This window comes from Aedes albopictus, chromosome 3 (genome assembly GCF_035046485.1).
Source record: "Aedes albopictus strain Foshan chromosome 3, AalbF5, whole genome shotgun sequence".
Taxonomy (NCBI): Eukaryota; Metazoa; Arthropoda; class Insecta; order Diptera; family Culicidae; genus Aedes; species Aedes albopictus.
In genome coordinates this window covers 238,403,028-238,425,748 of record NC_085138.1, presented here as the reverse complement: position 1 = coordinate 238,425,748, position 22,721 = coordinate 238,403,028, and the positions used below count along the sequence as shown (strand labels likewise).

Sequence of the window (22,721 nt, the reverse complement as noted above, 5' to 3'; positions counted from 1 at the left end):
AGTAAAAGCTAAGAAAAAGAACAACATATTTTTAGTTATAAACATTTTATCCCGGAGTTTTGGCAGTAAAAGAGAATTGCTGTGTCAGAAATTTTGTCCGAAATTGCGATTTTTTTTACAGCTTAAAATTTTGAATTTCTGCCTGTCCTTATAATTGTGTGTGTCCCATGTAAAAATATGGAAGATTGATTGGTGGACCTGCTCGCTTCTGTGCTTATAATAAGCTCGACCGTGAACTCATCCTCCCTAACAGCCTTCCCAGCCAACACGAAATCGTATATGATGCAGAATAGGATGCTTAGGTGGTGGCCATATGCTTACGCATATCGCCTCCACTTTAGCATCCTGTAAAACAGCATATGCGATCGTGTGTTGGCTGGGTTGATGTTTTACAGTTTGTTTGCGACTTTCTTAACCTCAACCAGTATTGGTGGTTTCACTGCTTAACCGTCATCGACCCTTCTACTGTGTACATTCTAGTGTTAGCATTCAACACGCTTTCGGAGTGCTTATTCCACCAGACTGGCACCATTTTGTCCGCCACATGGCAGGCACTGGCGCAGTCTCATGACACGCACCATTGACAGTTGCATGAACCTTCGCATACCGTTCTGATCCATGCTTCGTGCTGTCGTTTTTTTTTTGCGGTAGACTCTTTTTTCTTCTGCATTTTCCACTCTGTCTGTACAGCCTATTTCCACTCATCTTATTGAGCGCTTTTCAACCAAGAGCGTTCGCTATTTGCCTTCATTGGTTAACACACTTCAGAACAGGGTCGTGCAATTTCGAAAGGAAAACATGACGTACGACGACTGTAGTAAATCGTTTCCCATGCGAACGGACTGCTGTGATGCTTCATCTCTCACCCAGCAACACACTCGTTCGTTGCTGCTACAGAAACAAGTGTGTATGAAACATGGGATGATACACTTGGATTTTCTCTTCATTTATGAGTCATTGAAATACATCAACATGCTAAAAACACTATTTAAACCACATTTTTAAATAGTGGTGCGCGCCAATAGAATGATAATTATGTTTTATGAAAGAGGATAACAAATTCGACCACTTAAATCCAATTAACCGGCGCCCGTAACCATTGAGAGACTAGCGCGCACCAGTGGGACACTAATGCTCTGACGGGTGAAGCACAAGCAATGCGACCGGGTGGGAGACTACCGAGTGCTACGATGAGTGGAAAAGTTTTTTTTAACGACCGAGTCATTAGAAAAATGCATGAAACACTTGAAGTGGCTCATTCAAATGTTGCATGAAAGTGTATCATTGAAACGAAATTGTACGCCCTTGCTTCAGAAGCAAGTGGGAGCATTAGCAATCAAATTTATTACTGAGAGTGTGAAACGATGATTCAGCAGCGTGGTGGTTCTTTGAATCTTTCTCTTCGCCGACGTGTAAGGCAGTGAAAAACGTATGCATTAAAATAAAAAGACTTTTTTCGAAGTGAGCTATAAAAATGTATAAGCAAAACATAAAACATTTGATTGTTATTTTTATTACAAACAGCATCTATTGCTTACGGTAGAAAAAATAGTACAGGTCACTGAAGGCAGTTTTATTGAAGTGAGTAAGGATTCTAGCCACAGTAGTCAAAAACATTTTTTTCACATAGTATTCGGTATTTTTACCGTTTTAAAGATTTTTTCTATGAAAACTATTACATATTTAGTTGCATATAATATTGTTTTCACTATTTCTTGCTAATGCATACTTTGAAATCATTGACAAACTTGTGAGAAAAAAGGATTCATGTTACCCGATTTCCGGAAAACAGTAACTTTCGACTTATAATTATATCATGCTAATCGTCTTCGTAGATTCATATTAAAACGAGATATCATTATCCCTATTATATATGCAAATGAACTAGGGTAATTCGCTAATTGTTGAACACTACCCAAATTTCGAACAGTTTTTGAATATTTTATTATAAATCTTTCTTAAGTAATTTTTGCTCAACGTAAACGTATGATGTAGATGCATATACATGTGTGTCACGATATTGCTCCAATTAAGTCACAAAGTTATACATATTTTACGTTAAAAATATGTATTGATTGATAATTTTGTACCGCTGATGACACGAAAACTGCACAATTCTTTAGATCAATTTTAAGAAATCACTGTTACGTAATAAGCTTTGCGGGCAAATCGACCATAAATATCAAAGGCATACCATAGTTACAAGAGTTGGAAGGATGTCCTTAACAGTTTAACATTGTTTAAAATCACATTTTCATTGTAAATTAATTTCAAAAAAAAAAAATATTTATCTTATCACACTATCATTATGCATCTATGATCCAATTGTTGAACACTGGCATAACCTAGGAAGTTAGCATCACTGCCAGATTTTTTTTTCACTTTACCTAACCGTGAAGTTCATGGGGTTTCAAGGGCATTCCAGGGATGATCCAGGGGTGTTCCATCGGGCTTCATGAAGGTTCCAGTGGTTTTCAATGGGTTTCAATGGCGTTCCAGAGGTGTTCAAGAGGGATTCAGAGTGTTAAGGGGTCCCAGGAGTATTTCAAGGCGTTCCAGGAGGTTCAGGAGCAACCCACGGATTTTCAAGGGATTTCAGCGTCGTTCCATGAGTATTCTTGGGGATTGAGTGGGTCCCATGGGTTTCCAGGAGTGTTTCAGGGGCTTTTCAAGGCGTACTTTTCTTCTATCGTTTCGCTTCTAACCATATCTTTTCAGCCATTTTTGTATCTAGTCATGTTTAAAACGATTTCAGTCCACTAGAGCTCTCTTCAAATGAACGATCCCTTGTTTGTTAAATGAATTGTCACTAGCTGGGACTAGCTGGGCACAAAACACGATAAACCCTGAAAAAATTCCGCCACAGTGAAAAAATATCGGATGTCAGGTCAAAGTCGGGCCAAATTTTATCAAATGTTGGACCACTACTGCTGGACCCACATCGGATAACTGTTGGGTCTATGTTGGGTTTGGTGCCCAAAATAAAAAGAGGTGAATGATAGGTTTATGTCGGGTTATACGTCATCAATTACGAGCAAATCTTGAACCGTTCAACAATTAGCGAGAATCGTCCAACATTAGCATGAACTAGCTTGAGGAAGCGTCCAACATTTGGGTTACAGACTTTCCATACAAATGTACTGTTTTCTCTTAGAAAATGGAATTTAAGGGAATACAAATTCAATGGGCAGTATAAGGAATAAGTAGATCTAGACATTCACTGGATATTTTTCAAATTTAGTGGAATCTTGCACGAAAAAAAAACGAAAACCAAAATGCCAGTACTAATCGTTCAACAATTGGCAAATTACGCTAGGATATCTTTTACGAACATTTGGTGCCACTGATGTAAATTTTGACTACCGTTTTGAAGAAACCTTTGGTTGCCCAAAGAGAACTATGATTTTACAGATTTTTCTACGAAGTGCCACCTAATTTCAAAGTGCCATTATTATGTGAGAAGATCACAATCCCTCAAGTTTTTCGTACATTTTCATCAACTATGCAAAGCTATACTTGTGTGAATTTTTGAAAATTTTTATCTCAACGGAGCAACTAGGTACATCACAATGTACCTAATCCAGTATCGCAAGATCAGCTACCCGAGCAGGAACGAATAACTGGCACATATCTGCAGCATACCAAAGTTAGGTATCATAACAAGACAATTTATTGATCGGTTACCCAGGTATTGAAAATAACTTATTTTGGTGTTTTGCAGGTATTGGAAAAATACCTCAACGAGTTATTGGTTTGGTGTTGAGGACTGCTTGAGGTATTATTCAATTATGGAAACATCCAAGATCGGCCCGTTTTCCACGAAGTTATAAAGATTCTTGAAAAAGGTAAAATTATCCGATGGCCAACTTTGAGCTGCTACATCTCCGGATTCAATGAACCGATTGCAATAAAAGTTTCACCATTCATGACTTATATAATGAGCTCTGAAAAACATGTAACTAAACATGAAATTTTTAACAAGTGAAAAAGTTATAGCGATTTTATTTTTTTCACGATTTTTTAGCAAATTGGTCTATTCTTAAGATGTATTCCATTACTTTTTCAATTTATTGGCGGTTATGTTGTTACTTTCCTTCAAAACACATTTATATATAAGTCAATTAGAGGGAAATTAAATGAACTATAATTTGCATCTTGAATTTTGAAACGATGTTGAAGTTTTGGAAATTTGGTGTTTTGTTAGAAAAATAGTCTTATCGTTATAATTTTCTTCCGTGTTGAGAATTTTAAGTTGCGTCAACGGTTTTTCATAGATCATTATACAAGTCATAAATGGTCAAAATTTCATTGCATTCGGTTCATTGAATCCGGAGATATGACAGCTCAAAGTTGACTATCGGATAATTTTACCTTTTCCTAGAATCTTTATAACTTCGTGGAAAATGGGCCGATCTCTCCCAAATTTGGACTACTGATACACAACTAGTTGGTGAACTTACAGTAAAAATTTGAGAATATTTGATGCACTTTTCGGACAGCTACAGCTAGTTGAACATTTTTTGAAACGTGAAAATTTTGCCTGTCCCGATCATTTTGTCTATCCCTTGTACCTTAACATTACACCTGTTCTCGTGTTTCATTTGACGATGATTATAATTGCGGAAATCAGCCCTTGCAATACCAGAACTGTTGGAATCCGCGCCAACAGTAACAGTTTTGCATATTTGTCCATCTGTTTAGACTTTGTTTTATGTTATGTAAACTGTTTCAATAGTTCAGCCATTACTTATACATAAATGTGTGCAAATGAACTTTCGTTTACGTTGCCTGTGGGGTTTACCACAACAAGGTACATAAAAAGTGGACAAAAGCCATAAAACATGAAGAAGTTTTATCTGTCGCATATTTTTCATTTCCAATTTAAAAATAAATTGTTGTTTTGTTGAGCAATCTAAGATTTCTGGAGAGCCAACCCGAGCAGAGGTGAATATCAAATTAATAACTACGAAATAACAAAGCCTGTTTTTATATCTTGGTTTGTTATCATTATCTTATTAATGCATTACTTTTTCATAATATCTTTTGTTGGGCAATTTTATTTTGTTATGAGCACACTATTGGTATACATTCATAACATAACATTTAAATAACATGTTTTGTTGTAAAACAAATTTAGTTATTATTGAACTATAGAGTGTGCATAAATATATAATCATCAATACCACAACGATAACAAGTTTTGAAATTGAAACTACATCATTAGATTTACGTTGTTTTCAGCATTCCGTGATGGGGAGCTTATGCATAATCTCTCATATGTTCACCTACCTCTCTCTCTCCTCTTCTTTCTCTCTCTGGACTTACATTCCAACTGATAGAATACCAGCTTCTCAGCCTCATTTTTAGTGTTATAGATATTAGAGTCAACATTGATCAGCGGAGTTGAGCGACCTGTATCCAAAAGAACATGATTTCACGATTCCAACAACGCCAACGAGCCATTTTACAAGATGTTTTCGAGCAGTTGGTAAAATTCCAGGAGGAACTTATTGAAAGGTTTATTAGAAAAATACTACAGTCGGGACCCGCTGGTTGGGGGTTTAATAGTTGGGTGGATTTTTAGTTGGGCCCCCGTTAGTTGAGCTGTCAGCCAACTAAAAAGCACCTGGATGTTATAATTCAATGTCAAACTGAAAATGACAACCAATGTATAGTTACGAGGGGCTAGCAAATGAGTTTTTGATTTCTTAAACTTTACCGATATTCGAAAAGAATTTCTATTTCATATTTCTTTATCAAAAATAACAATACAATAACATTGAAACAAATGCAAAACATCTAAAATTTGAAAATAGGCTTCTTTTTTTAGGTGACTACCTCGCGCGTTTTGCCTGCGGGTAAAAGTAGTTGTCAAATTAGATTTTATTTTGATTGGCATAATATACATATATGCTGTAGCCGTATAGCAGCATGTATCCGGGACGTTATTTCCCTTTCCGCTTAACCGGCAATCTTTATTTTGTCGATCATTGAAAGCGTTGTGTACTTGCACTTCAGTCCGGGTGCTTTCATAATCATAAACATTCACTTCACCGACTAAAAACGAGTGAAGATAATTAATTCTCGCATTGGCCATTTATGTATCTTGCAAAACGTATCAGTTTTGCTCTGAATGTAAAACAAATTGAAAAATTTACAAAATTTTACTTTTTACTTCCAACCTAAACATGGTTAAAAAAAACAATGCGCACGCCCCTCAAGAAATTTGGTGCTGCTGTCACTTCACCCAACTAACGAATCGAATTCGTTGGTTGGGTGGAGGTTGTGGCTCAACGAGCGGGTCCCGACTGTATAGACTTTAGACTAATGTTCTGGGGAAATTAAATAAATTGGGTCGATTATGGTGGAGAGAGGGGGTACTCTATCTCTCTCGTGGCATTTACCATGCCTTATTTTAAGCATAAAGTAACTTATTATATTTCAGGTATATTATAATCATACCCAATTTTGTTTTTAAATTATTATCAATAACATAGAAAGTTCAAAATTTGTTATTGAAATATTTTTATATTCATTATTATTAAGTTGTTATTGGAACCAACAAAACATGTTTTCAAATTGGTCTTCCACGAACATTTTTTTGTTATGATTTTTGTTATTTTGCCGCTTATGACAGACAAGTTTATAACATAATATATTATGTTAATAACATGAAAATAACTGATTTCATTGCTCAGTTATTTTGCCAAAATAACGCATTTTATTATGGAGTTGTTATTTCCTTCTGCTCGGAAAAGCTGAACCATTTGTATGGAAATTTCACTTATTCACGCTTCGTCCCGAAAGTGATATTTTATACAAACTTTATATGCTACACTTCTAAAACTTTTGATATATAATTTAGAATGTACTAGAATAATTATTTGTATAAAATGTATCAAAACAAGCGGTCTTTCGAATAAAAATCTTATTTTATAAGCGTAAAATATATTTTCTTTACTTTTTTCTCTAGTTGTGTCAAAATGTCCTAAGAAACAGAACTAGCTTAATAACAGTTTCTTAAGCTAAAGTTTGCCTAAGAATGGTTTGTTCCACTCTTATACAGCAAAAATGTTTATTATTGATTTCATGATGTTTAGTTATAGTTTCAAGATGTGGTATAGATTTCAGTATACCGAGTTTGCACAAAATTTTATAAAAAATGGATAAAGTTTGAATTAGCTGGGGGTACATAAAGCCTGTATCCGCAATAATCGGGACACAGAAATACATCTGTAAATCTATAATAGATACATTAAAATTGCTCAAAATTGGCCTAATAACATCTTAAGATGTATTCATTTCACCAACAAAATTTCATGTGAATCGGTGCAGTACTTTTTGTTGTAGCAAAGAAGGAGTAGAATGTGCGCCATTGAATTTTGTACAGCCCCTAGTTTTGCTTGTTAGCGCTGTAACTTTTGAATTTGGCAATGGAAATGACTGAAATTTTGAACACAATCCTCTCAATCTATATTCGTTGCATAGGCAAAATTTCAAAAAAATCGATGCACTATAAACAATTTTATAGTCTAAACATGTATTGGGACCGAACGTAATTTTAGCCTCTCAGGCAGCAATTAGTCAGCACCCTTTATTGTTTCGATTGTACTATTGAAAGTACGATACCAATAATCATCAAATTTTGCAGATATAATAAACACATAATCAACTGACTTCTGTGAAAATTTCATGAAAATTGGCAGAGAAATTCAAATGTTATGAATAGGCAAACATCGCATATGAAAAACACGAAAAATTTTCACTAACACTCACCCCTATCAACACCAGTATCTTTCTAACCAATTAATAAAAGTTGATGAAATTTTGCAAGAAAGTGTCTCTATAAGCACAGATAACAGACGTTTATGCTTATATCGGCACCAACATTTCAAAAGGGCGTAACTGCATTTTGAAACAAACCACTTTTTCACATCTGTGGGTCATATTTTAAGTTTCCCACGAAATTCACAAACATCACTAGACAGAGAAATTGCTCTTCTTTCCTATACTGGCGGTGATTTGCATGGCGGCATTGAAATACGATCCACAGATGTGAAAGAGGGATTTCTTTCAAAATGCAGTTACGCCCTTTTGAAATGTTGGTGCCGATATTGGTAATGTGTGTAAAAATGCTCAACAGCCATTTTGTATGTAACGAGCAACTGAAACTCATGTGGCAATCATTTTGAGATGGCGCAGTCATCGATAGTCAGTGATCGCTTTCAAGATTGCATGCACTACGCAATTTTACATTCACGATTGTATTCGATCTTGAATGAAAGTGGAACTTTGAACTATTTCTGCATTCAAGTTAGATGTAATGTCGCAATCAGTTGAGTAGATGGCGGTAGTGAGCCAACGTATATCGTTTTGAACATTTACACAGGATTCTGCGAAAAATTTGTACTAGCATAAACATCTGTTATCTGTGCTATAAGTATCATAACTGCTAACGAAATTTCATAATTATCATCACAGAACTTTGAATTGTAGCGTAAAAGAACCATCTTCTATGCGAATGAAAATTGGTCATGATTGTACAAAATGCTTAAAACCACATGTATTTGTTTTTCATCCACAGTTAAAAGTAATACATCGATTTTTATGAAATTTTGCACAAATAATCAACATACACCAAAGAGTTTTTAGTCAATTATTTGGCCAAATTTACCGATTCATTACAGAGCTATAGCCGTACTTCTGTGTCCCGATTATTACGGATACAGGCTTTAATTAGGATATTGGATCACACATGTCATATGTTGCGAAAAGTATACGTTATGACCTTAACGCAGTTTAAATTTGCTCACAATAACATGTGTTGATTGGAGTAAAATAGATGTTTTTCGTCTTTATCTTGCTTGTGTATGATCTTTCAAATGATAGACAAATGAATCTGGTATTTTTTTTTACAAAATTGCTGTAAAAATCCATTTTTGAATGAATGTAATCAGTTTTGTACTTTTTAATTCCGCGCTAATTAAAGCGTGTGGGGAACATTCTGTCTTGGTGGATTATTGTTGACAGCATTTCCGTCAACTCGAATTCCGTCAACAGTCGAGAACTCATCAAGCTTCTGAAAGAGTATTGCTTGGATTCATAAAACAAAATATTCAGCTAATGGAATGGTCAAAATGTTCTTCTGATCAGAACCTAATCGAGTTGATTATATTGAATGATAGAACATTTATCGTTATTTGATGAATAAAATAGATTAATTTCTCATTTGAATTTATTGTTGTGAAACAGAGGAGTTTATGTTAGATGATATTTCAGATAAAGAGAACACATGTAATATCGGAATATTTGGTTTTCTGATGTCTACTCTAAGCATCGAACAAAACATGGAAACAACATCGATTGGATTCCTTCTACATACCCGAATATCGAAAAATATTATTTGGATCTATAGTTATGAAACAGAGTGTATATAATATTATACTTACACCACTTTGCCACCAAACAAATCTCATCAATGGTTAAGCGTCATATTTTCATTCAATGTGAAAACATGTTAAAACATTTTTTTTTAATTATGGGTTTTTGGCAGCAAACAAAGTTGATCTCGTAGAGTCACGTAGAATATGTATCTCAACTTTGAATGTTTGATCACTGCCCCCCTACCCACCCTCTGCCTCTAACCCCCTCAAATATGAAAGCCAAACTTGACGTATTCCTATGATTGCTGGTGGATCAATCGGTGTTCCCGAAATAGATACATAATGTTAATTCCACCCGCGTGTTAGTTACGCTCTTAACTGCTTTGAATTATATCAGCCTTAATTAAAGGAGCATTGACTGAACCATCAACCATCCCAGAGAGTTGTTGAATAAATTATCACCTCACCTTTCCTGTTCACCAATTATCTGCTGCACCGGATCTGCATTGTCGGCGGCGAGCTCTTCGATAAGTTTTCCCGCCTCACGTTTATCGTAGCCCCAAGGTGCCGCTTCTTCAATCATGTGTTTGACGCCGGCGCTGCCACTGCTGCCGCCGCTGCTCCCGCCGACGTTGATTCCGATCGGGGCGCGACGTTTCCCAAACCCTCTGGCCGTCATCATTTCCGAGTTCCTAAACGGCGCCCGTATCGAACGGGGAATCTTCGAGGCCCGCGCCGCCAAACTGGCCAACTGGTGAGCCGGACCAGCGTTGGATGTGTGACAGCATAGCAGGACCGAGCACAGCACCACCAAGAACAACCATCTGCAGGCGGACATTTTTGTGATCTGAAGAAGAGGAATGAGAGAAGACAAAAAGCATTAAATTTTATCGTAAATTAAGTGGAATGAAAGCAGGAACAATCAGGTGAAGTGTCGGTCTGTATAATTTGTAATGGTCTCCGGACGAAAATTACGGAAAACGATATAATGCTCCCCCGAATAATCACATCGGGGATCCGTTTGCGCTATTCGATCCCTGTTAAATCTGGGAAAATTTCGTCCACCCCAGCAACGCGAGCTTCATAACTTTGAAGGAAGCGCAAAACGGTGACGATAGAACAGTGTCATGCTTTTTGGATTCAATTTACACACTATTGAAATTATATTGCCAATTTTGGCGACAAATTCCCCCCTCGTCTGGACCGGTTTGCATTGAAGCTATCGTACGGAGAAGTGGATCAACGTGATGCACATGGCTGGAGCGCTGTCGCAAGTCGAGCGTCGGCTAAACAGAGTTCTGATGGTGGTATACATACGGCGATGTACAGCACATGCAGAACGAAATACACGAAGACTCTCTAATGCTAGATACAAGGTTCATTCCCGTTAATTCCTTGCTCCCAATCTGTATCACGTTGTAGTAACGTTTTTGCAAAAGTGAAAGTGGTGAAATGACATTTAAAGTGATACGAGCTTATACATGTGATGGAGCCTGTCTCGTGCATTCAACATAACATTTAAAAGAAATTCAAGTGTAATGTGGATGTGAAAGTCTCTATTGGTGTATAAGAAATCGTAATCAGAAGCGTTATAATTCTGTTATGTTTACAAAACTGTAAGCTCGTACTGCCACATTTGAGTTACAGCGGTCATAGCCAGTGGCACCCAGACCCAATTCCGATTCATTAGGTACCACAATATTTCAGAGTCAAGGTTCCACAAAAAATCAAACACATAAAGTTTACGAATACTCCAAATGGCCGATTGGTACTAAACTAACGCAACGGTTTCAGTAATGTAAGAATCACATTAAAAACACGAATAAATGCATTACTCACTTATTCTCAAGACTGAAAAGCCTGTAACCTTTGTCAAGTGTCAGCCACGCCACTAACACCTCAGCATGATCCACCAAGGGTTCGATGCATTACCCGTGTCAACACCGAAGCTCCACCATTGCTGGAGATAGAACCAGCAATCCGTAGCATGAAGTCGAACAAGGTCCCAGGGGTCTAAGCTGAACCCGTAGTATCCGCACAACTGCTGCATCAATTATTCTGCAACATATGAGAAGCCGCGACATTTCCGGCCGAGTGGATGCAAGGCGTCTTAGTAAAGGTGCCCAAAAATGTGACCTGACTGTTCACTGTATGCGATATTTGGCGGGGTATCATGTTGCTGTGCATCGTTCTCAAAGTCCCCTGCAAAGTGATCCTTTACTAAATACAGGAGAAGATTGACGCAACTCTCCGGCGGCAGCAAGCAGAATTCCGTGCTGGACGATCCTGTGTGAACCATATTGTCACGCACTGTATCATCTTGGAGCAAATCAAAGAATTCCAAAAATCTCTCTGGTGTTTATTATTTATGGAAAAGCATTCGACCGTGTCAATCACGAGAATATGTGGGGAGCCCTTAGGTGCAAGGGTGTCCCTGAGAAAATCATCGGCCTCATTGAAGCGCAGTACAGGGCATTGTCGTGTAGAATACTGCTCAACGGTGTCTTGTCCGGTCCCAACCGGGTCATTGCTGGAGTGATGCAAGGATGTATACTATCATCGCTACTGTTCCTCATAGTAATCGATGAGATCCTGGTAGATGCGATAGCGGCATCAAGATCGACAAAGGTGCACGGATCAAGAAGGCGAGTGCTGCTTTTGTGAGTTCAGGAAAGGCATGGAAAAAACAACCAGATTAGTCGACGCACCCAAATCCGAATTTTCAACTCGACCGTGAAATCTGTGCTGCTGTACGCCATTGAAACTTGGTGTGTATCAGCGGAGAACACTCAACGGCCGCAGGTCTTCATCAATAGATGCCTGCGGTACATAATTCGTGCATGGTGGTCTCACCATTGGATCTGCAACGTGGAGCTCCACGTCGATGTAATCAAAAGCCGATAGTGACAAAAATTCGGGAGCGAAAATGAAGGTAGGTCGGCCACACTCTACGCACGGGCGGGAACGAAATCTGCAAGCAAGCGTTATAGATTGAAACCCAGCAGGACGTCACAGCAGAGGCAGACCCAGAGGCTCATGGTGGCGAAGCCTCAACAACGAAATCAAGCAAGTCGACAGAAATTTGACCTGGCCCGGGTCAAGACGATGGCGGGTAGTCGCTCAGGATGGAGATCTTTCAATTCGGTCCCCTGCACCACCGTGGGTCACGAGTTCAAGAAACAACAAAATTATAGTCCTGTTCAATGAAGTAGATTGAACATGGTCGAAATTGCTGCATCCTGCTTTTGCTCATTTATTGACGAATAGGTGAAAGCAGGATGCAGGACAGGACTTATGCGTTACTACAGTATCCAACGCTTGTCAGCCTTGTGAGAGGTTAGCAGAGACCAACGGATCTGCCGATGCCAACACTTTATGGGAGTTTACTTGGGAGTTTATAAAGAGATATATCCACGAAAGAGTTAGGTACAACAGCACACTTAAATTATATCTCCAACCTCGGCAAACGGAGCAAGCTCCGAAAGTGAATGTTAGCAGTAAGCGATGACAAGCTAGCCGGGACAAACGCCCATAATGCAGCCGACGCGGATGCGAAAGGCAGAAGAAGAAAGAGTAACAGGAATTCAGAGACGCTGATCCCTCGACATCACGAGTCAGTGTACTCAGAGGTTTTGAATGCGATAAAGAGCGATGTCAATCTCACGGAACCGACATACGCGGTATGGATTACTGCACGAATTTATACTGGCCTGCTTACTCTCATACGAAATTTGACGTTTAAGCGGCGTCGGCACCGCTCAAACGTCAAAATACTCTGCGAGAGTAAGCAGGCCAGCATAAATTCGTGCAGTGGACCATTCGACGTACTCGTACGTAAGGGCGCCGCCTACTTGTGTCTGGTGGAAGAGACATCAAACGTAAATTTAGTTAATTATCTTTGAAATGAGCCAAAAATAATTAAAATTGAACTATAGATGACAAAGATATCAACAAATCACTTTTCCATGTTTTACGATAGTGACCCCAAACTTTTGGCAGAAACAGCATTTTGAGGGGTGACCCCAAACTTTTGGTCGATGACATCAAGGATTAATTTACTTAATAACTATTTTTCTAGATTTTTTAGCTAAGTTCTGTAAAAAGCAGTTGAAAGCTAATAGAAGATGGGTCATATTACCGCTCTCATCTTAAAATTTTGTCGACCCAACTTCCAGCGACACTGCCGTAAGTTTATATTCATTTTTTAGAAAATTTGGCAACTTTGGGTTAAGTTTACATACAAAATTTGTTGAAAAAGTTTCTTTTAAATCATGTTCAAAGTTTCTTTGACTTATTATCTTTTGAATGAAACCTAGGGTTTTGAAATCGGACGCAAATTGGCGGAGATATGGCCCTAAAAAAATGACATGTTTTTGAGGGGGTGACCCCAAACTTTTGAACGGGAGTGTATATCCACGAAAGAGTTACAACAGCACACTCAAATTATGATTGTGCGATATTTGCCAGAAAACCGTTCGCCAGAATGACAAACGCCAGAAAACCATTTGCCCGAAAGTACCATTTGCCAGAATGTACCAACCCCCAGAGTTTATTATTAAATATTAAATTCTGGGGATTGGTACATTGACTGCAAATATAAATTTTCTCCATTTTCTAAGAATTAATTGAAACTAAAGATGTTATTGTTAGATTAACCGTTATGTGTCCAACAAACTTTTTGCTTTTTTCTACACCGTGCTTTTTAAATGGGCGCTGGGTACCCGGGTACCCTGTTAGCCACATAAGGGTTAACATAAAAAAACATAAAAAAAAATGTCGTCAGCTTCAATCTTTTACAATAATGCAATATGTTCACTGCTAGGATGATCTCTTGGTTTGTTTCGATAAAAGGCGATTAGGGCTAAAACAACGAAAACCACTGGAAATGATTCACCGGTAGTTATTGAGCAAAGAGAAAATCGATGAAGAGAAATCGATCATTGCAGATACGCCTATATGATACTAAGCGCGAGACTTCGATGTAACTAGGCTATAAGTGCATAGGTCCACAAACATCTGGTATGGTGAAAATACTGCTGACCGAAGTCCATTGGGTTGTCCAAAAAAAGTCTCACGAAACCTACTGCAAACCTATCCACATACGTGAGAACAAAAGATGTTTACAAAGTTCTTACAGATAGATTAACACGGGAAATCTGAACACAAACCACTACCACACAGAAAGATTCATGGATTAAATATAGTAGCTCCAACTTCAACAATTATTTTAACAGCAAAAAAGAAAAAATGAAAAAAATATGGCCATTCGGCAAAATAACTTTTTGACCTAATGAACTTCGACCAAATGACATTCGACCCAACGGCCTTCAGCCGAATGCACTAACATCATTGATATTAAGATTCTATTACAGTAGCCGCTCCGGCCATTAGCCGTAATACCATAAGCCCACATAAGCTCACATGTTACAACCACCGTGATAATTATTATTATTATCTTTATTTGCGAGGTTTTCAGCCCTGGGCTAGTTCATCTGGATGAATACACCACCGTGATAAGGGAATATATTGGTTAGAAATGTCGCAAATAAACTAAGTTCATCTAGAAAAAATAGCAGATGATTAAAAGAATGAAAAAACTGCTGGAATTATTAGAATTTATTTCCTCAAGAACAAGCTTTTTATAGCATTTGATCAAGTGATATTCAGCCTAATGCTACATTCAAGCTTGTAATATTGGGGTCAATGGCTTTCGGGCAGTGACAGTCACGCTAATGGTATAGGTAAAACCGTCACTTAAGTTATCATTTCTGTATTTTTACTCGTTGTTCAAAAAGGTTTTTGTTTATGGTATTCGATTGATTTAAGTGTGTGATCAACAATTCCGGGCAATTTTCCTGTTGGCACAAAAGTTATGATTTAAAGTGATCATGTTATATGTAGTTATTGTCATAAATAAGCTTAAAAAATAACTTTCAATTGAAAGAAGGGAATCTTTGAAAAAATATAAGTAAAGACAAAAATTGCATATCAGTAAAAGCTGGAAAGAACATCCTATGTGTTGAAGAAAGGAAAATTTTTGATGAGTATTGATCAAATTCCGTCAAAATAATATTATATCAATTGGATCCACATCATGATTAACTTGTCCACATGGCAAATTTGTGGAAATGTTCTAATTGAAATTGCGCACATCAATAAAATAATTAAAGTACAAAAAAGATTTAATGTATTGTGAAGTTTGAAAGGTTTGAGTTCACATCAATTTTTTGTTTCAGAGTGATTTGTTCTTCTATAGTTTTAGGCTTTTCTTTCAAAGTTACTCTAAAACCATTTCTTGTTTGCTCTTACATCAGTTCAAATAATTTACTTAACTTTCGCATATAAATCTGAAAAAAAATTTTTAGATTTTTACTACAGTTATCAATAAAAAACACGATTTATTTTTCATTAAGAATGTTTTAAATTATCATTAGATTGGGAACATTTCTGGATTGAGAACTTTGGAAAATTTATGGGAAATGGTACTTTCCGGGGAATGGAACATTCTGGCAAATGGTTTCTGGGAAATGGTTTTTCCTGGCAAACGGTTTTCTGGGAAATGGTATTTTCTGGCAAATGTCTTTCTGGCCAATGGCATTCTGGCGAATGGTTTTCTGGCAAATATCGCACAATCTTAAATTATATCTCCAGCCTCGGCAAACGGAGCAAGCTCTGAAAGTGAATGTAAGCATTAAGGACAGACTTGTTAGAATCCGAAAATGGCCACCACAATAGGCGACTTTGACACCTACTCACAATTTCGAGGGCACAAATCTCTTCGTAAACAAAATTTAGAGACGCTGATCCCTCGACATCACGAGTCAGTGTATTCAGAGGTTTTGAATGCGATAAAGAGTGATGTCAATCTCACAAAACTGACGTACGCGGTATGGATTACTGCACGAATTTATACTGGCCTGCTTACTCTCACACGAAATTTGACGTTTAAGCGGTGTCGGCACCGCTCAAACGTCAAAATACTCTGGGAGTAAGCAGGCCAGCATGAATTCGTGCAGTGGACCATTCGACTTACTCGTACGTAAGGGCGCCGCCTACTTGTGTCTGGTGGAAGAGATCCTTGGTAAGGGTACCGACCGAGGTGATCGAGATCACGGACGTGGAAGACCTCGTCACGGCACTGCAGCAACAGTGCAAGGTGCAGGTGGCGACTGCAGCCATTCGGATACGCAAAGGCTTGGCAGGTAAACAGGTGGCCTTGTTTCAGCAGCTCCTTCTAATGGACGCCAATAAGTCCGTACAAGTAGGAAAACTCAAGGTGGGTTGGTCGGGTCAACATGGGCAATTTATGCAGATGTTGAGCTGTATAATGGCTGATCTGGCAGGACAAAAGTCGCTGGAAATGGGGAAGCCGTTCCACGAACCGACGATCAGATTCTGCTAGAGCCACTACTGGCCATGCTCAATGACAAACTGGCTAATGTCGCTACTAAACGTCGTTACTTTTTGCACCCCTGGCCTAACAAGTAGTTCGAGTAGATGATACCTGCATTCTTTGCGATCACCTGGCGGTTCTTTATAGCACAGACAAACAGACGAAACACTTAAAATATGCATTTAACGATCAATTCAAATTTTATTTCATTTCCGCGATCCTTCCACCAGAGGCGCTAGTATTCGATCGCTTTAAAGTTTGCCAGTGTACACGTTGCTGAATGATGCAAACAAAAATTACATGCGATTTGTGTAGTACTATGCGTGTTAGACAAACGTCAAATCAAAATCCATGGCCGACAGTCGCGCGGTTCTATCAACAGGTGGCAGTGTGCTCATAAAAAAGACACCGGGCAAAAGTTTTTGGTGAGTTTCCCTTAGGAGTTTCGTCTGTTTGTCTATGTTTATAGCACCGACTACAATAACAACTAGCATCGACCGGAGGGAGGGGCAACTAAGTCAAGGCCAAGCCTTCATAAGCGGAAGACATCATATTTCAACGACGAGGTATTTAGGGAGGCGTTTCGCCGTGAGTGAAGCTTTCTCGGACTATGCTGTGAATATTTGGTAGTGGTGCTCTTGCGTGCATGCGAGCGATGCCACTATGCCTAGGAAAGTCCAAGCCCACTATGGGCTCCAGAAGAAACCGCGGTAAATTCGCTCAAGCGTCTAGTGTACCATGTACAGGACGATAAAACGACGGGTAATTCTCAACGGGCGTGACACTTGGAACATGTCCGAGAATGATTTGCAAGCACTTGGAGTATTCAAGCGACGAGTGCCAAGGATGATCTCTGTTGACGTGCACAAAAACGGTGTGTGGTGGCGTATAATTAACCACAAGCTTGTTGTGCTCTACGGCGAACCCAGCATCCAGAAAGTTGCCAATGTTGGTTGGATACGATGGGCAGGGCATGTTGAAAGAATGCCGGATAGTAACCTTACAAAGGTTGCGTTTGCAAATAATCCGGGTGCCACAAGACAACATGAAACAAGATGGGCTAACTAGGTCAAGAGTGATTTGGCGAGTTTAGGACGTTCTCGAGATTGGAGAGAAGCAGCAACGAAAATAAATGTTCATAAATATAGAATTATGAACTCTATGTCTTATCTATGTAAAGATGTCGATCGTAATAAATTAATTGAAAGATGGTACACGTCGATTTGATCCTACAAGGCAAACACATAAAGTCCTTTTTATTTGATCTATGAAAAATATATTTATTATATGGCGACCGTGACAGCAGCTTACCCTCATCCGACATCGCAGACTCAAGATTTGACGCTTATGTAATGGCGAAATCCGGTTACTGCAGTCGCTTTCACCAATAACATTTTTTTAATGGTGGTGACGTAAGAGGAATCAATTGCAAAATATCCGTGTTGTACCTACTGGAAGTGAGATACACATGTACTTGATAACAATCTTCTCAAAAAAAAACAATGAAATCATCTTGTTTTCTTTAGCAAATTGGAAACGGTTGCTCTCTGTTTACAGTTTCGCTTCCGGGTGGCCAAAATTGGCTAATATGTATATATGCGAATCAATCGACCGAAAAAAAATACATGCCATCAAGGTGTGCTCGTTAAACAATAACGGCCACCAGCAGCGTCCAATAAAACTCGTGATTCTATAAACAGCGGGCATCGATTGTCGTACAGACAGAAGCATGTTTCCCATGCAAACATGTGGCATGATGCATCTCTCTCGTTGCGGAGAAAAGGAAAGCTTCAATTGCCGAAGCACATTGGTTCAGAAATTCTCTTGAGCTGTTATTGTAAGGGGTCAGATGCTTGCTCTTTAGTTCATTCCTTATCGATTAATATTCGACTACGTTTACTAATAGCATGAGGAAATATCTTTTTAAGCAATAAGAAGCTATTTTTGAAACAAAATATTGAAGTTCGTAGAACGTAATAGTTAAAAGCTAACTTATGAAGTGTAAGAAGTGAAGTTTTGAGTATGTAACTAGTGAAACAGCGCTTAAGTTTTAATAAAAAGTTTCAATATTATCAGTTCATAAGTATGTTTTTGTAACTATTTTTTTGTTGCTGGACCACTGTGTACAGTTTCTTCGTTCACCGTCTTCATCGTGACAAGTATTGAATTGATTGACTAATAAATATTTATCGACGTATTAAATTTATTGCATTGTTCAAAAGTATGTACACATGCTGTTGGCTATCGGAAAGACCAGTAGTGACAAAAGCATACCTCTATGGTTTCTATGAATAGCTCAGGCATTTTTGCTTATTAAATTTAGCTCCATTGCAACTGAGATGCCTCTCTCATTGATCGTGAAAATTTCAGATTGCACCCTAGAACTCTAGCCGGGTAAGTTAAATAGGAAATATAATTCCTGACATCCTTCCCAGCTTCCTTGCTCTGGTGCCCTTGCCGCACTGCAGAAATACCAAACGGAACAACTGTGAGCAACTATGGCGTGCGGTCGTTCCACCACTATTTAGTGCCAAGCAACGAGTAGGTAATTATGGTGAGCAAGGTGCACTCAGCATTGTTGTCAAAATAATTAACTCTATGCACCTCAACCCCTGAACTACTATCGCCAACGATAGCCATCTCGCTGGATCCTCCCACGGGGAAGTGGTTTTTGGTGTTGACAAATTTTAGGCGTCCACTGTGGTTTATTTAGCGTCGGAAAGTTTCGTAACAGTTTCAAACGGTTCCTGAGTAGCTGCACTATACTGTAGTATGATGTGGTCCAGGTGAAACCCATTTGCTGCCCACTCATCGGAGTTGCTTGATTTCCGCATGGAAGAAAATTTTTTCGAATTGAATTAAAATGTATGACATTACGGTTCGAATCATTAACTATGTGAAGTTTAGTTTTGAGAAACTGTGTGCAAGTGAAAAAAAAACATAAAATGTTTAATTACATAGCTATTTATAAACACCGGTGTCCATGCCCACTATCTTCGGGTGACAGACACTTGACTATTGATTTTGGAAGCTCATGTAAAACCAAAGAATAAAAATATGAAGAATGGCAACTCTGCTCTTTTTCTATGCTAACGTCATGCGACAAGACAACTACTACAATGTGATTAAACTTTCATTCGTAGATAGCGCTACTGAAGTATCCCCCGCTCACACTGTTGCGGATGGCCCAAAAACGTGATCGAAATTGTTTTGACCATGAAAACATGAATTTTGATCTTTGGTGTCTTCGGCAAAGTTTTTCTATAAAATAAGCCCTAATTTATGGAAACATCAGTTTTGTGATCAATCCCCCTAAAAGTGAGAAACGATTTCTATCTTTTTTATTTATAGACTAAAAAAATATGTTTGTTCAGAGAAGTTGTAGACAATTCTACTAGAAATAACTTTGCCGAACATACAAAATTTCTATCTTTTTATTTGTATGTACATTTGAGGCGTTTTTTATGAAGCTCCTCTAAAAATCAGTTTTTTGCTTATAACTTTTTCTATGCATTTTTCTCAATTTCCAAATGCTCTAGCAAATGTTTTGCTTTATTGAAACGCGTAACTTTCTCGAAGAAAGTATATATCTATCTCTCATATTTATCATGTTATTGAAAATTTTACTTTAAAAAAATGCTTATGTTTGACATACCCATTTGTTAACTTTCGCACGTTTACGCAGACCAGGATTTCCACATTTGAAAATATGGAACGAGTTTTATCTATTGCAAATATAGCCAGTTTTAGCTTGATTTCGCCTGTATATTAAAAATCACATACTAGAAATGACTATCATTATAAAATGTGTCATTGTAAAATGATCAACATATCAAAAAATGTACTTATTGCTTTTCTTACGTGATTTTCCCACATGAACACGCAAAAATGTTTTCACAGAATCACTTGGAACTGCATCAGATGACTTTCCCATAAAATTTAATGATGATGATTAACCTGGGCTTGTTAGGGGAATATCTGTAAATAAAAGGAAATCGGGTTAAGTACGGTTCCTTTGATAAAATTTAAGTTTTTTTTCAGATGAACAGTGGCTCTTAAAGTAGTACGACAAGTCTCGTCCACAAAATAAACGATATTGTTAAATGCTCATAATTTTTTTCGTATTCATGTGCACTTTACAAAATGTTAATTTTCAGAAGGTTCAAATAACAGCAACTGATGTTTCGATTGAAATTGATTTTTTATTTGTTTACTTAAAAATAAAACTAATATGTTAACCTTCCGTTAATCGCGCTGTTGTACTTTGTACAACACATGAGAATTATCGACTATTACTTTGAAACCATCTTTTCTATTGATGCCAACCCCAAATGTATTCTACAGGAATCTTATTTGGAATATTATAAGACCTTTTTTGAAAACAGTATAACTCCTTAAAATGCGGAAAATTGAAAATCGCAATATGAAGAACGCACTATATTTAAGATAAGATAGATAGACAGTAGAATGTGAATTAGTGTATTTCAAAATCTAAATGATCTAGAAATATGGTGTCTTCGGCAAAGTTACTTGGAATATCAAGGGCCTTCGCGAGGTGATCTGAGAAATTCAGATTTCAACCGATAGGCGGCGCTAGTGAGCATATAATTTTTATATCCCATATTACTCAGGATCCTGAGTACTTAGAAACAACTTCGGCAAAGTTGTTTGGTTGGTTAAACACTAACTGATGGAGAGCCGTTTGGTTTGAAACTCCACATCTAGGTGGCGCTAGTGGGCATTGAAATTTTATAACTCATACATCTCAGGACCCTGATTACTTAGAAAGATGGTGTCTTGTGCATAGTTGTTTAGTAGATCAAACACTAACTGATGAAGACAAGTATGATGTGGAATTCTACATACAGGTGGCGCAAGTGAGTACTCAAATATTATAACTCATATATCTCGAGATCCTGATTACTTAGAAAGATGATGTCTTCAGCAAAGTTGTTTAGCAGATCGAACACTAACTGATGGAGAGCCGTATGATTTGAAACTCCACATCTAGGTGGCGCTAGTGGGTATTCAACTCATGTGTCTCAGGACCCTGCTTACTTAGAAAGATGGTGTCTTCTGCAAAGTTGTTTAGTAGATCAAACACTAACTGATGAAGACAAATATGACGTGCAATTTCACATCCAGAAGGCACTAGTGAGCATTCCCATTTTATACCTCATATATCTCAAGATCCTGATTACTTAGAAAGATGATGTCTTCGACATTGTTGTTTGATGGATAAAGGATGGATGTACTTATCCCGTGACATTGACAACCTTAAGATAGAATATATTGAAATACGACGGTCAGATATTGAATATATTACTAAGCGCTTCAACTTCATGTAAAATTAATCAATCAAGTGCAAATTTAAACAAATTATAATCAACTAGCTGTGTAATTTTCAAATTTTGAAAACTTTCGGAAGTATAAAAATTTACAGCTCGTTGATTTTTTTCTAGATGAATAATAACACGTTCATGCTTTTGCAAATTTTCAACTAGCGTCTTCTGGTGGCAGAAGCACGAATCAAACGGTCAATCAACTGAAAGCCCTAGATCTACCAACCAACCTTGCCAAACACCCAAAAAAATATTCACCTTAGGTTTACGTGAAAGCATACATAGATTTTTTCCACAGTACTTTTCACGTGAAACGAACTGAGGAGTCCAGTAAAGCAAAGCCAGCCAGATCCTGGTTCATTATCTACAGTTGCCAGATAGTAATAATTGATTTTGTAGTTTATTACCTACAGCTGTCAGATGATTATTACGTGAAATTTTAATACATTACATTGGATTTTGTTGATAAACTTTAAATGCATTTTTGTGATCCTTAGATGATTGTTCAGTGAGTTGTAATGCTTTCTTGTGTATTATTTATTCGCTTCAAAATCGGAGTTTTCGTAATTTATTAGTTATTTTATTAAAACACTCAAACTCTTT

General features: G+C 37.8%; 1 protein-coding gene across 1 annotated transcript in view; it reads right to left on the bottom strand.

Annotated features, from left to right (window-relative positions):
* LOC109431254 (allatotropins) overlaps positions 1–22,721 on the bottom strand; it is a 106,994-nt gene that overhangs the window by 915 nt on the left and 83,358 nt on the right. Inside the window, exon 3 of the mRNA XM_029868427.2 lies at positions 9,851–10,230. Coding sequence (XP_029724287.1) covers positions 9,851–10,230 — 380 coding nt within the window. The remainder of the gene's footprint in view (positions 1–9,850; positions 10,231–22,721) is intronic.